This window comes from Oncorhynchus clarkii, chromosome 3 (assembly GCF_045791955.1).
Source record: "Oncorhynchus clarkii lewisi isolate Uvic-CL-2024 chromosome 3, UVic_Ocla_1.0, whole genome shotgun sequence".
Taxonomy (NCBI): domain Eukaryota; kingdom Metazoa; phylum Chordata; class Actinopteri; order Salmoniformes; family Salmonidae; genus Oncorhynchus; species Oncorhynchus clarkii.
In genome coordinates, this window is record NC_092149.1 from 67,130,587 (window position 1) to 67,144,548 (window position 13,962).

At 40.3% G+C, this 13,962-nt stretch overlaps 2 protein-coding genes across 13 annotated transcripts in view; both read right to left on the reverse strand.

The window, feature by feature from the left end:
* Positions 1-254: 254 nt before the first annotated feature.
* Positions 255-8,056, reverse strand: LOC139406085 (interleukin-1 receptor type 2). The gene is made up of 10 exons (XM_071148551.1): positions 7,107-8,056; positions 4,938-5,025; positions 2,753-3,020; positions 2,345-2,516; positions 2,032-2,209; positions 1,729-1,821; positions 1,461-1,526; positions 1,220-1,355; positions 989-1,134; positions 255-568 (listed from the first exon to the last, which is right to left on the reverse strand). Exons 1-10 carry the CDS (start codon positions 7,233-7,235, stop codon positions 408-410), a joined length of 1,437 nt encoding a protein of 478 aa, XP_071004652.1. The 5' UTR covers positions 7,236-8,056; the 3' UTR covers positions 255-407.
* A 1,731-nt stretch (positions 8,057-9,787) lies between these two features.
* LOC139401847 (mitogen-activated protein kinase kinase kinase kinase 4) overlaps positions 9,788-13,962 on the reverse strand; it is a 98,642-nt gene continuing 94,467 nt past the window's right edge. For all 12 annotated transcript variants that reach the window (XM_071145912.1, XM_071145889.1, XM_071145865.1 and 9 more), the window contains one exon: positions 9,788-12,927. In XM_071145912.1, coding sequence (XP_071002013.1) covers positions 12,844-12,927 — 84 coding nt within the window. In that variant the 3' untranslated portion in view covers positions 9,788-12,843. The remainder of the gene's footprint in view (positions 12,928-13,962) is intronic.

Here is a 13,962-nt window from a genome sequence, read left to right on the forward strand (position 1 = left end):
TAACATGGTTGAAGGGGTCTCATTTCATTCCACCAAAAATAATAATAAAAAAATAATTATTGTCATATGTAGGCCTATATGCTAAAATATAATTTTGTGATACTTCTTACTACCTTGGAATCCCTGTGTGACTGTTGCTGTTGTGGTTCACGGGTCACTGATGAACAGGAGTGAATGCTCTTATAGCCTACCAGAACCTTCTGTCGTTGTCACCTCAGCTCCTTATTCTTTATCAGAAATGGATCACATTCATATAAAAATGAAATATTTTATTTTTGATTTTCATTCAAAAATATGTTTAATAACAATAATACATTGTATACATTCTGTTTAAAGTAAGTCAACTTTTGTATACACTGTGTAACAAAACAACAGAAAAATAGCCATCGAGATCACTTGAGAGGTGTTTATGTGGAGCTAAAAGTAGAGCTAAAAGTGCTGTTCTGTCGAGCCAGGAAGTAGTCAGCCTTTCCTCTGGGTTTTAGGAGGAGGTAAAGGAAGACTGAGACCACAGTCAGGAAACAAACAGACCCTGCTACACCCACCATCAGCCATGTGGACCTGGGGTCTGAGAAAGGGAGAGAGCGAGTGAAACACACATTTCATGGCTTGCTTTGAGTTTCAATCACATAATCAATGGTACATTTAAGAAATAAGGCCTGAGGAGGTGTGGAATATGGCCAATATACCATGGCTAAGGGCTGTTCTTATACACAACGCAACGCGGAGTGCATGGATACAGCCATTAGCCGTGCATGGCGTATTGTCCATATACCACAAACTCCTGAGGTGCCTTATTGCTATTATAAACTGGTTACCAATGTAATTAGAGCAGTAAACAAGTAATTTTGTGTCAAACCTGTGGTATATTGTCTGATATACCACATGCTTTCAGCCAATCAACATCCAGGACCCAAATTGCCTGGTTAAAATTATCAATATGTACAGGTCTAGTGCATGTATCATATGTTAGTTGAGATGGGCCTACCTTCGACTCTGAACTGTGCAATGACCTCCTGTCTTCCTCCCTGGTTTTGAGTGACACACTTCAGCTCTGCCCTTGTATCCTCATCACACAGCTCAATGATGTACAGATTCACCTCAACATAACAACCCCCAGCCACTGTGGTTACCCTGGTAACAAAGCAATAATCTTCATTGAGCTTACTTGCACATTATATGTGTACACAATTAAAGAGACACATGCAATATGTATTACCTCCTCTGACTCATCAGAGCTCGTCCACCAAGGTTGGACGAATCCAATGAATGGCCGTCCACCAACCATGTGACCATTGTGGCGTCCGCTGATTGGCTCCCTGTGAAAACCTGGCAGGATATCTCCAAAACAGAGCCTGGATGTGGTTAGATAGAGGTGGTACAGTTAGAATACTGATGCAAGCCAAAATCAAAACATAGGTTTTCAAGTTAAACAGAGTATGCATATGTGATTCACCCACCCAATGGACTTTCAAAGATTGTTCCATTGGCAGGAGACACAATCTTGGGGGACACAACTGCTGGGGCTAAAAAAGGAAAGAAACAGGCATTAGACAAAGCCAGGACCAAGACTACTACACTAGCCTAAGCATAAGTACACAATCAACAACATAAAGTGATACACGCTAAGTAAGCAATTTATGCTTTTGAAGAGGTGAATTGGTCAAAAATAGAAAGTACTGTTATTGACATTTCTTTTCTGAGCTGCATAACGATAGATCCACTCACATTCCACAGTGCTGAGACCAGGGTTAGGGGTTAGGGTTGTGTCTGGGTCAAAGATGGGCCTGGTGGTCTGAATGTAGGGAACTGGGTCAGGCACTGGAGAGAGAGGTCCACAGAACACACCACCATTACAACACATAGTAGACCAATACAGCCGCACATAAGTCAAGAGCATCATAACTGTCAAAATGGTGGATTAAAAATATTGAGCAAATGATGGGACAACTATGGAGAGGTATTCACAGGATTCAGTCAGTGGGTTCTCAGATAAAGCCATAAAACTGTTGTCGTGCTATGGTATTCCACCTTTTACATTGAGGTTAATGGTCCTGCTGACTGTGTACTGGAGGTTGTTGACGTGGACTCTAAGCTGACAGGTGTAGAGGCCCTGGTCTGCTGGCCTCACGTCTGAGATGAGGATCACATCTTGTCTCTGTCTTTGGTAGCGACCACTGCCAACAGGAAGCACTGTCGGGCTGGAGTCCTATGTGAATGGAAACAGTTGAGTGAGGAAAACTCCAGACATGCTTTAGGTAGATGGTTCATAGCTAGACGCACAAACGACAAAACAAACCCTAAATGAAGTCTGCAATAAAGGTAGCCTATTGTTTGCACACACCTTATACCACTCTATTTCGTCAGTCCTGTTGAAGTCCTTTAAATGAGGACATCTGATTGACAATTTTTTTCCCACGGGTGTAGAGATGGGATAAGACAACTTCTCAATATCAGTTTGCTTGGTCTCATAAACTTGTAGAGTGAAGCTTCCAATTACACATAATGTGTCATTTCTGAAAATGACAGAAGAAAAAGCAATACATATTAAGCACTGATACCACAGGATATAACCTGTGCTTAGGATATGTTAGATATTCCATGACATTGTCCATGTCAAAATATAATAAAGTGTTCAACTGACAGACATCAATATACGACAGGTAGACATATTTACATACTGTACATACTACTGTTAAAGTAAGGAACTAAAGGGAAAGCCTTATGCAAATGGCTGTGATGATTTATCTACCTGTAGATGCAGGAGTACGCTCCGGAGTCAGAAGTTCGAGCTGGGAGGAGCCACAGCTGTCGCTCACGCTGCAGGACCCGCCCCTCTTTCCCCTCGTCAGGGTCAATGCCCTCCGTCCCATTTCCCTTGGCGATGACATAGGTGTAACCCGCCTTGGCCTGGGAGAATCGTCTGTAGAGGACCCTGTCAAACACAACGCAGCTTAGGACCACCGCTTCACCCTGCACACGGAACACCTCCGGCTCTGGAGACACCCTGAAACAGCCATCTGGGGAAACACATCAGTTACCATCAATAAATGTATACATACAGTGCCTTCGGAAAGTATTCAGACCCAATGACTTTTTCCGGTTTCTTTGCAATTTCTCGCATGGAATAGCCTTAATTTCTCAGAACAAGATTAGACTGACAAGATTCAGAAGAAAGTCCTTTGTTTCTGGCCATTTTGAGCCTGTAATCGAACCCACAAATACTGATGCTACACATACTCAACTAGTCTAAAGAAGGCCAGTTTTATTGCTTGTTTAATCAAGACAACAATTTTCAGCTGTGCTAACAAAATTGCAAGGGTTTTCTAATGATCAATTAGCCTTTTAAAATGAAAAACTTGGATTAGCTAACACAACGTGCCATTAGAACACAGGAGTGATGCTTGCTGATAATGGGCCTCTGTATGCCTATATAGATATTCAATTTTTTTTTTTATCAGCCGTTTCCAGCTACAATAGTCACTTACAACATTAACAATGTCTACACTGTATTTCTGATCAATTCGATGTTATTTTAATGGACAAAAAAATGTGCTTTCCTTTCAAAAACAAGGACATTTCTAAGTGAACCCAAACTTTTGAACGGTAGTATTTTTTTTTAAAAAGAAAAAAGAAATCCCTTATTTACATAAGTATTCAGACCCTTTTCTATGAGACTCGAAACTGAGCTCATGTGCATTTTGTTTCCATTGATCATCCTTGAGATGTTTCTACAACTTCATTGGAGTTCATCTGTGGTAAATTCAATTAAATTGACATTATTTGGAAAGGCACACACTATATAAGGTCCCACAGATGACAGTGCATATCAGAGCAAAAACCAAGCTATGAGGTCGAAGGAATTGTCCGTAGAGCTCCGAGACAGGATTGTGTCGAGGCACAGATCTGGGGAAGGGTACCAAAACATTTCTGCAGCATTGAAGGTCACCAAGAACACAGTGGCCTCCATCATTCTTAAATTGAAGAAGTTTGGAACCACCAACACTCTTCCAAGTCATGACAGCCCGCTTGGAGTTTGCCAAAAGGCACCTAAAGACTTTCAGACCATGAGAAACAAGATTCTCTGGTCTGATGAAACCAAGATTTTGGCCAAAATGCCAAGCGTCACATCTGGAGGAAACCTGGCATCATCCCTACGGCGCAGCATGGTGGTGGCAGCATCACGCATTGGGGATTTTTTTCAGCAGCAGGGACTGGAAGACTAGTCAGGATCGAGACAAAGATCAACGGAGCAAAGTACAGACAGATCCTTGAAAACCTGAACGCTCAGAACCTCAGATTAGGGGCGAAGGTTCACCTTCCAACAGGACAAGCACACAGCCAAGACAACGCAGGAGAGGCTTCGGGACAAGTCTCTGAATGTCCTTGAGTGGCCCAGCCAGAGCCCGGACTTGAACCCGATCGAACATCTCTGGAGAGACTTGAAAATAGCTGTGCAGCAACCCTCCCCATCCAACCTCACAGAGCTTGAGGTGAACTGCAGAGAATGGGACAAACTCCCCAAATACAGGTGTGCCAAGCTTGTAGCGTCATACCCAAGAAGACTCACGACTGTAATCACTGCCAAAAGTGCTTCCACAAAGTACTGAGTAAAGGGTCTGAATACTTATGTAAATGTAACATTTCCGTTTAAAATTAGCAAACATTTCTAAAAACCTGTTTTTGATTTGTCATTATGGGGTAATGTGTGTAGATTGATAAAAAAAAATGTCTCATACATTTTAGAATAAGGCTGTAACCTAACATAATTTGGAAAAGGTCAAGGGGTCTGAATACTTTTCCGGAGGCACTGTACATTCTTAGGAATAAGTCATAGACCAGTCACATTCATATATAGATGCAAATGTACGAGAGAGGGAGAGAGAGAGAGAGAAAGAGAGAGAGAAAGAGAGACAGATACACACACACACACTTACCTATCATAGGTAGCGGAGGTAGTCGTAGTCCACAGGCAGAGCGAGCGATGAACAATGCCAAGAGCAGATTGAGGATAACCATGGCATACTGGAGGAATAAGAACATATGTGTAGACCTTGCATCCAGAGTGTTGTTATAATCACATGCTAAATTTGTAATGTTGGAGTGTGTCTGTGAGATCAGGAGAGACACTTTTCACTTGTCTTAAAAATGTAATGTGACATAAAATCCTTTTTGACACACCCACACAGACAGAAGTCGCTGACAAAGGGGTAGCTCTGACGAAAAACAGAACTCCGAGGGTGAAACCCGATATCTATCTATACTGCTGGAAGTTATTAAAAAAAAGTGTGTTGTCAAAGTTTCAGTTCAGTAAATGATATAATAGCAAATGTTCAGCAGGAATGTGATTTGATATAATTCTGAAGTCAGCTGATCTAGTAGAAGAGTACCTGCTCTCTGCTTCTCATGGAGAGACTAATAATATCAGTAATATACATTTATTCTAGAGCTGCACCCAGGTAGACATGGTCTAATATAAATACACAGTGTACAAAATATTACAAACACCTTCATATTCAGTTTGCCTTTAGAACAGTCTCAATTCGTCGGGGCATGGACTCTACAAGTTGTCGAAAGCATTCTGCAGGGATGCTGGCCCATGTTGACTCCAATGCTTCCCACAGTTGTGTCAATATATCTTTCATCTTGCACATTCACCCTCTGAATGCCACACATTAACAATACGTCTCCAGGCTTAAAAATCATTATTTAACCTGTCTCCTCCCCTTCATCTACATGGATTGAAGTGGATTTAACAAGTGACATCAATAAAGGATCATAGCTTTCACCTGGATTCACCTGGTCAGTATATTTAATGTTTTGTACATTCAGTGTATATTGTAATGTAAAAATATTGAATATAGTGAGACAAGTCTTAACAGCAAATATCTAACTACACTAATAAAAACAACAGCAGAACAAACTAAAAGTTGAAATCAATATAGTATTGATGTATAGCATTGACAAAAGACAATTAAATATCTACCTACTATTCCCTTTTCTAAAATTCCTCAGGTGTTCTTTATTCTAAAGTTCCTAAAGTTGTCTTTATTCTAAAGTTCCTAAAGTTGTCTTTATTCTAAAGTTCCTAAAGTGTTCTTTATTCTAAAGTTCCTAAAGTTGTCTTTATTCTAAAGTTCCTAAGGTGTTCCTTATTCTAAAGTTCCTAAAGTGTTCCTTATTCTAAAGTTCCTAAAGTTTTCTTTATTCTACAGTTCCTAAGGTGTTCCTTATTCTAAAGTTCCTAAAGTGTTCTTTATTCTAAAGTTCCTAAAGTTGTCTTTATTCTAAAGTTCCTAAAGTTGTCTTTATTCTAAAGTTCCTAAAGTTTTCTTTATTCTACAGTTCCTAAGGTGTTCCTTATTCTACAGTTCCTAAGGTGTTCCTTATTCTACAGTTCCTAAGGTGTTCCTTATTCTAAAGTTCCTAAAGTGTTCCTTATTCTAAAGTTCCTAAAGTTGTCTTTATTCTAAAGTTCCTAAAGTTGTCTTTATTCTAAAGTTCCTAAGGTGTTCCTTATTCTAAAGTTCCTAAAGTGTTCTTTATTCTAAAGTTCCTAAAGTGTTCTTTATTCTAAAGTTCCTAAAGTGTTCCTTATTCTAAAGTTCCTAAAGTTGTCTTTATTCTAAAGTTCCTAAAGTGTTCTTTATTCTAAAGTTCCTAAGGTGTTCTTTATTCTAAAGTTCCTAAGGTGTTCCTTATTCTAAAGTTCCTAGTGTTCTTTATTCTAAAGTTCCTAAGGTGTTCCTTATTCTAAAGTTCCTAATGTTGTCTTTATTCTAAAGTTCCTAAGGTGTTCCTTATTCTAAAGTTCCTAAAGTTCTTTATTTTAAAGATCCTAAAGTTGTCTTTATTCTAAAGTTCCTAAGGTGTTCCTTATTCTAAAGTTCCTAAAGTTCTTTATTTTAAAGATCCTAAAGTGTTCTTTATTCTAAAGTTCCTAAAGTGTTCTTTATTCTAAAGTTCCTAAAGTGTTCTTTATTCTAAAGTTCCTAAAGTTTTCCTTATTCTAAAGTTCCTAAGGTGTTCCTTATTCTAAAGCGCTAACCCCAGCTTGCTCTATGTATTTCACACAGTTTCCACTACTGAATTGAATCAGTACTCACGTTTGCCCAGGTGACCATGATGGTGACAGTGATGAGGTAGTGACAGTGGCTCTGTTCCAGTAAATCCACACCACCAGAGTTAAGAAGACACAGTGGACCTCTGAGTGTGACATGTTCCTTCTTATACATATGTGACTGTCAGTCAAGACAAGCCGCTTCCGGGAAACTCTAATTCTTAAGATTTCCCTCCCAGCGTAGAAATTTCTGACGTTTCCCAATAAAATGGACAGCTCAGCTCATGATGAAGACATCTCACCACTTCCAAAACAAAAAACCCACACACACACTAACACACATGAGTACAAACATACACAAAGACAATAAGGTATGTTTGGCTTGTACTGTACAAATGTACTCGTATATATTTTCCCAACTTAACCCAATATTGGTTGACCTCAGTTTGATTAACTGCTTTGTAGTAGTAGACAGACATCGGGTATAACTGTTTACATCTGTTATTTTCCTCTTCCCTTAGACATCTTCTGTTTAAACATGTTTGCTTTATGAGAACACAGGCATGTTATACTGTCACACTGAGGAAATAAACAGCAGATTATGCAATCCAGTTCACTCACAAACTGCAAAGATTCAATGATATTCAAGACAGAAGGGATGAAAAGCAGTTGTGTCTGTCTGTGTGGATTGCTGTAATTGTAACTGAACTCCCATAGCTGTGGTGTGTGTGTGTCCGTGTGCATGAGTATGTGTGCAGCCATGTACATGTCCACCATGTGACTAAACTGTTTGTTTTCTTGGTGTTGGGTGTCATATGACCATCAAATTCCCCAGTATACTTACCAGGTGAGTGACAGCACGTATAGTTAGGCGTCTGACTCACTGCATGTCTCAATTCTGTAGTAATAAGCATTCCATTAACCAAGATTAGACTCATATTAGTCACCATGTTGGAAGATGGTAGCCGTCGCCACTGTGCTGATACTAAATGCCAACTAACTCTGCTCTATCTGCTCTAACAAATATTTGTTAACAATGGGGAGTGATGCATCATCTCTAGGGACGGCAGTAGGGTTCAGTGACTTGTATCGACCGTTGACTAAGCGTCATTGCATGTTTTGGGAACTCTCCAACTAGATTGGTTTTGATACGACTCGGCAACATTAACACTGAATCCTATTGAAGAGCAGGGGCTGATATCCCAGAAGCCGTGATGTCATAGATCAAGTCTATTTATTCCTATTCATGGAGGTCACCGGGTGCAGTTGGAGAAAATAGAGAGGGAATAATATATGAAAGAAAGAGGATGACGATGTGTCTCCAGACATAATGGTTTTTCTGAAACAGACAAAGCTACCTTACATAAGTCAAAGTTAAGTTACATTTTCTGTTAAGAAACATGACATTATCGTGACTTCTCCTTTCCATCTGAGCTTTCACACCCACACACCAATCCAGATTCATGTCTACCACCTACACACTCGCCTCAAACAAACCTTAAGAGATACACCGTTACACAATACTTATAACATAGATACTGTATATTAGAGAACAGCTACAGACCTTCATGACACTGGCTCTACCATCCCTAGTACCAAATCTATAAGTGCAGGTCTGGTATATTCCACCCAATTCCTTGCAGAAGTTATGGACAGATTAGTAAACACATAGAATTTATTTACGTGAACAAGGCCATCATAATATAAATAGACAAACAGTGAGCTGCCCCGGTCAATTGTAAGTGCTGTTATTGTGAAGTGGAAACATCTAGGAGCAACAACGGATCAGCCGCAATGGTAGGCCACACAAGCGCACAGAACGGGACCTCTGAGTGCTGAGGTGCGTAAAAATTGTCTGTCCTCGGTTGCAACACTCACTACCGAGTTCCAAACTGCCTCTGGAAGCAACGTCAGCAGAAGAACTGTTCGTCGGGAGCTTCATGAAATGCGTTTCCATGGCAGAGCAGCCGTACACAAGCCTAAGATCACCATGCGCAATGCCAAGTGTTGGCTGGAGTGGTGTAAAGCTTGCAGCCATTGAACTCTGGAGCAGTGGAAACATGTTCTCTGGAGTGATGAATCACGCTTCAAATCAAATCACATTTTATTGGTCACATACACATGTTTAGTAGATGTTATTGCGGGTGTAGTGAAATGCACCATCTGGCAGTCCGACGGACAAATCTGAGTTTGGCGAACGCTACCTGCCCCAATGCACAGTGCTAACTGTAAAGTTTGGTGGACAAGGAATAATGTTCTGGGGCTGTTTTTCATGGTTCGAGCTAGGCCCCTTAGTTCCAGTGAAGGGAAATCTTAACGCTACAGCATACAATTACATTCTAGACAATTATGTGCTTCCAACTTTGCGGCAACAGTTTGGGGAAAGCCCTTTCCTGTTTCAGCATGACAATGCCCCCATGCACAAAGCTTAGTCTATACAAAAATGGTTTGATGAGATCGGTGTGGAAGAACTTGACTGGCCTGCACAGAGCCCTGACCTCAACCCCATCAAACACCTTTGGGATGAATTGGAACGCAGACTGCGCGCCAGGCCCAATCACCCTACATCAGTGCCTGACCTCACTAATGCTCTTGTGGCTGTAAGAAAGTCCCCACAGCAATGTTCCAACATCTAGTGTAAAGCCTTCCCAGAAGAGTGGAGACTGTTATAGCTGCATAGGGGTGACCAACAGGGGAAAATGATGTAGAGAAATATACTCCAGAAAGTCTTTAAATTACTTTAGTTTATTCAAAGAAAAAAAACCTTCAGGAAAATACAGGACTTCCTGTCATACATAGAGAGGACATAAATTAGAGTAGCATGGCAGAAACACTGGATAAAAACACCCAAACCTGACTGACATCCAAGCCTGCAGGAAACGGACTGTACATCACTACAATGTCCCCACAACGCTGGATTAATGTTATGGGAACATCTGGAAAATTAAATATTGCAAGTGTATTCTTTATTGTGTTGTGAGTTGGTTATTTGAGCGAGAAAAACAATGGCATCATTTAGGATTATTGACTAAAATAACGTTCAATACAAAACAAGCAACAAAAAAAACTAAATATGATGCACATTAGTGTAACAAAACATTGCCTCTGTAAACGTTTCAATTTCCTCGACCTAACGTGAGCATTATAATATTGAACCACTGCAGAGTACATAAACTTACAGAAACCATTATTAAGCTTCTTAACCAAGTTAAAACTTAAGAATACAAAATGCTTCAAGTGAGATCAACGAAGTGGTTTTGTCATTTAAAGAAAAACATTTAATGTTGCCATCTTAGCAATTTAACGTTAAATCAGCAAGCGACTGCTTTTCAGATTGCAAAAATGTTAAATCTTTTTCCATTAATAAGAATATCAATAACCATAATCTTAATAAAATAACTTATGCCTCATGAAGGCCTTGATGCAACCAGAAAGACATAGTGGGTCAGCATTGGGAGGCTATTAAACACACACATACAGCATTGGGGTTCGCCCTTCAAACTGGTTTCTTTTTCCATATACAAGAAGTTGGCTCGTGAAACAATTCTGTGACATGTAATTTGCAATGCCTTTCCCACAGCTCTACACACATAATGACATGACTGTTAGTACGAGAAAGACCCAACTCAGAGATCATTGACCCACTGTCGGACACATAGTCAGTGTACAGAGTCTGTCCACTTGGGTGAAATAGCTTTGATCCATCACCACCATTAAAACACAGTTGTGTTCTGTGGGAAAACAAGATAATAGCCTGTTGTTTGTCACCATGGTCAACGAAGGTTAGATACACCACTGTTGTGGGAGAGCCGTAGCAGGGGATATTGCAGTTAATTGAATAGTCTTCTTTACATATCTGTACAGACTATAGCCTTTAACAGTGAAAAAAAGGATTCTGCCCAAAGTGGGTTTCCGTCATGAACACCGTCAGACGAGAGCTGTAGAATCACAATGGTCAGGTCACCTGTGTTCTGGCTCCTGGTGACCAGACTGCTCTCCTCTGATTTGAAACAAGTTGTTTTGTATTTTATTGCCTTCCATTGATTGATAAGCTGACATTGCACAAGATGGACAAATGTACCGTGCTCAAGACGACTTAGCTAAGCGTGGTCATGTTGTTTACAGTTACACTAAGGACTAAGCCCTGTTGGTGAATAAGGTTGATTAGGCTACTGTGAGCATACTGGCTCCACAGAAAACTACTATAGCCTAGCATCGTCTCAACTCAGAGCTGCTCCCTCTCCAGCTCTGATGCACTTTAAAACATTGAGTTTGTGAAAGGAAAATCAACATCTTTAATAGCGGAGTCTTCATTTAGTATTCACTTGTGTTACTTTGAAATTGAACATCGAAATCAATCACTTGTGACAAGGAACACAAATAAAAGTCTCATGCCTTTGACCACCACACAGTATACTTCTTTCTACATTCTTGACACTTAATGCACTGCATTCATGAAAATATACAAATTAAAAACAAAAAGCTGAAATATCAAAAGAACAATAAAACACCGTTTTGTTCTATCCACTGACTAGGAGTCCATTGAGTTGTGCTGACCATGTGTAACCTTTCTGCTACAAAAACATACATCAACACCCCTCCTCTCTCATCTATTGGCCCCTTTACAACCAACCAACCAACCACACACACACACACACAAAATACTATCACCTTACCCTTCTCCTCCACTCTCTTTTATTATATCTGTCTATTCACATCCGGACCATGTCCTCCATCCTGGACCCTCTGATGGTCCAAGCCGGATCACCGAGGGATCCACTACCATGACCACTGAAACTATGGATGAGATTAAATGACATTTTATTATACATAGACATGGTTTCCTTTTCTAACCCACCCACTCTCTCTAACTCCTAAAACACTTCAATGTGTTGTGGGTTGGAATAAAATCAAGCAAACTGGAGACTGTGCAAATGTGATTTTAGAAAATAAGGTAAAATAAATATTAACTCCACATAGTTTCACTTTTTTTAGGGAATTTATAATAAAAAATACTAGTCTGAAGTCCATCCGGATAAAATCATTTTCTTTGACCGCGCCCATTAAAATACTGTAGCTGTCTTAACTCTATCAACACACAGTCCAGCTGAGTCCTCTCAGATACTACCAGATTTACGGTAAAACGCCTTGGCCCCTTCCACCTTCTGTCATCATGGCATCGAACAAATTGGCTCCCTTGCTCGGCTTCTCTACTCCCGCCTCCTCCATGACTGACAGCTTCAACCCCCTCCGCCCCCTTGCAGTCAGCAATCATTGTACCAAACAGAAATACATTTACATACACTACTGTAGCATTAACACTGTATGCTCCACCCCTGCTCCTCCCTCGCTAAGGAAAAGGGTGGGGTGGAAGGGGGTTCCTGAAATACGAGCAGAAGATGCAGAAAGTAGTTAGTAAACTTCAAGCCCACAGCACAGTCAGTTACTAGGAACGACACACACAGAGGTCACAGGTGTTCAGGGCAACGACCCCGCACAGACGTGTCCACAATCAGTTGAGCACCACAGCGGGGCAAACCGTTCCCCCTTTTATTTTTGTTGTTTTATAATCAATTAACTTAATTTTGAACAATTCTCATATCTGGTATTCACGGCTGGGGAGACGGCATCTGGATGTTGTATGTATCCTCAATATAACATGATGCTCCGGGTCGAAGGTCGTAGCTAAGACGGAGATGGTTGGCTTTTGTCCGTTGGCATCACTGAACGTTGGGTAAAACGCGGTTGGTTGGTTTCCAGTGTAGAGGGGGCATGGTCTTTCTCTACCAGCTGAGCAGAGAGGTACGCCCCAGGGTCATAAAGTATACCTGGCTGGCTCCTCCGGACCGCACCGAGGCAAAGAACACCTGCGGATGGAAACACACACAAACACGTCAATAAATAACTAAACTAATAAGTGACACATCATCAGTGATACATCATAAAGGTAGGGGTGAACTTCTTACACAGAGATGCATACGACCATCATGTTTTTCTGATTGAGTCATTTACAATCACTGATCCATTGTAACAAAGGAAATCAAGACGTGTGTCGTAGTGTTAATACTTCGTACACAACGTGTAATGGCGGATGGTTGTAAAGTCCATAGAGGTTTGCTCAGGTGTTCCGCAAGGTTCTATTTTGGGCCCACTGTTGTTCATTTTGTATATCAACAACATTGGGGATCTTATTTAAACAGCGGATGTTAGTTTTTATGCAGATGACACTGTTCTTTATTCAAGTGGTAGTAGTTTATCTTTGGCTTTTGAAAATGCTCAAAGAGCATTTAACATCATACAACAGAATCCAGAATACCATTTGAATGGTATTTTCAAATGCCAGGCATGTTACTAATCATGTCATTGCTACATTGGCTGGACATACTACATGTTGACATGAGTACCCTGATATCGGGGAATTTGTGCCATTCTGAATTTTTTTTTAGATTTAAAGTGTACAAATATTTGGGTGTGTGGGTTGATGATAAGTGTATCATGCAGCCCTCAAGTTCATTACAAATCAAAAATGTCTAACACATCATTGTGATCTCTACAGCGCTGTTGGCTGGTCATCATTGACCTGGCGTAGGCTTAAAGACTGGTATACACTGATTTATAAGACCATATTGGGTAAAATACCATTTTATCGCTGTTGTTTTTTAGTCAGGTCAGTAAACAAATATCTATTACTGTCCCAGTCTCATTTGCTTCTAACAATACCAAAAATTAGAACAGGTCATGGTAGAAATAGTTTTAGTTACTTAGCTCCGTGGTCCTGGAATTCTCTCCTGAACATTTAAAAATTTGATGATCTAGTTCCGTTGGTGGAGTTTAAACACTTGATCGATGTATATATCATAGAAGAGTGTAATTGTTTTTAGGCCAGCTGTTTTTAGTCAAGA

What these genes read in the sequence shown, in the direction of transcription:
- LOC139406085 (XM_071148551.1), bottom strand. Translation starts at nt 7,235, where the DNA reads ATGTATAAGAAGGAACATGTCACACTCAGAGGTCCACTGTGTCTTCTT. An exon ending in ACCTCCGCTACCTATGATAG is followed by an intron (nt 3,021 to 4,937) that starts GTAAGTGTGTGT and finishes GTGTTTCCCCAG; the next exon opens with ATGGCTGTTTCAGGGTGTCT. An exon ending in GCGTACTCCTGCATCTACAG is followed by an intron (nt 2,517 to 2,752) that starts GTAGATAAATCA and finishes TGTCATTTTCAG; the next exon opens with AAATGACACATTATGTGTAA.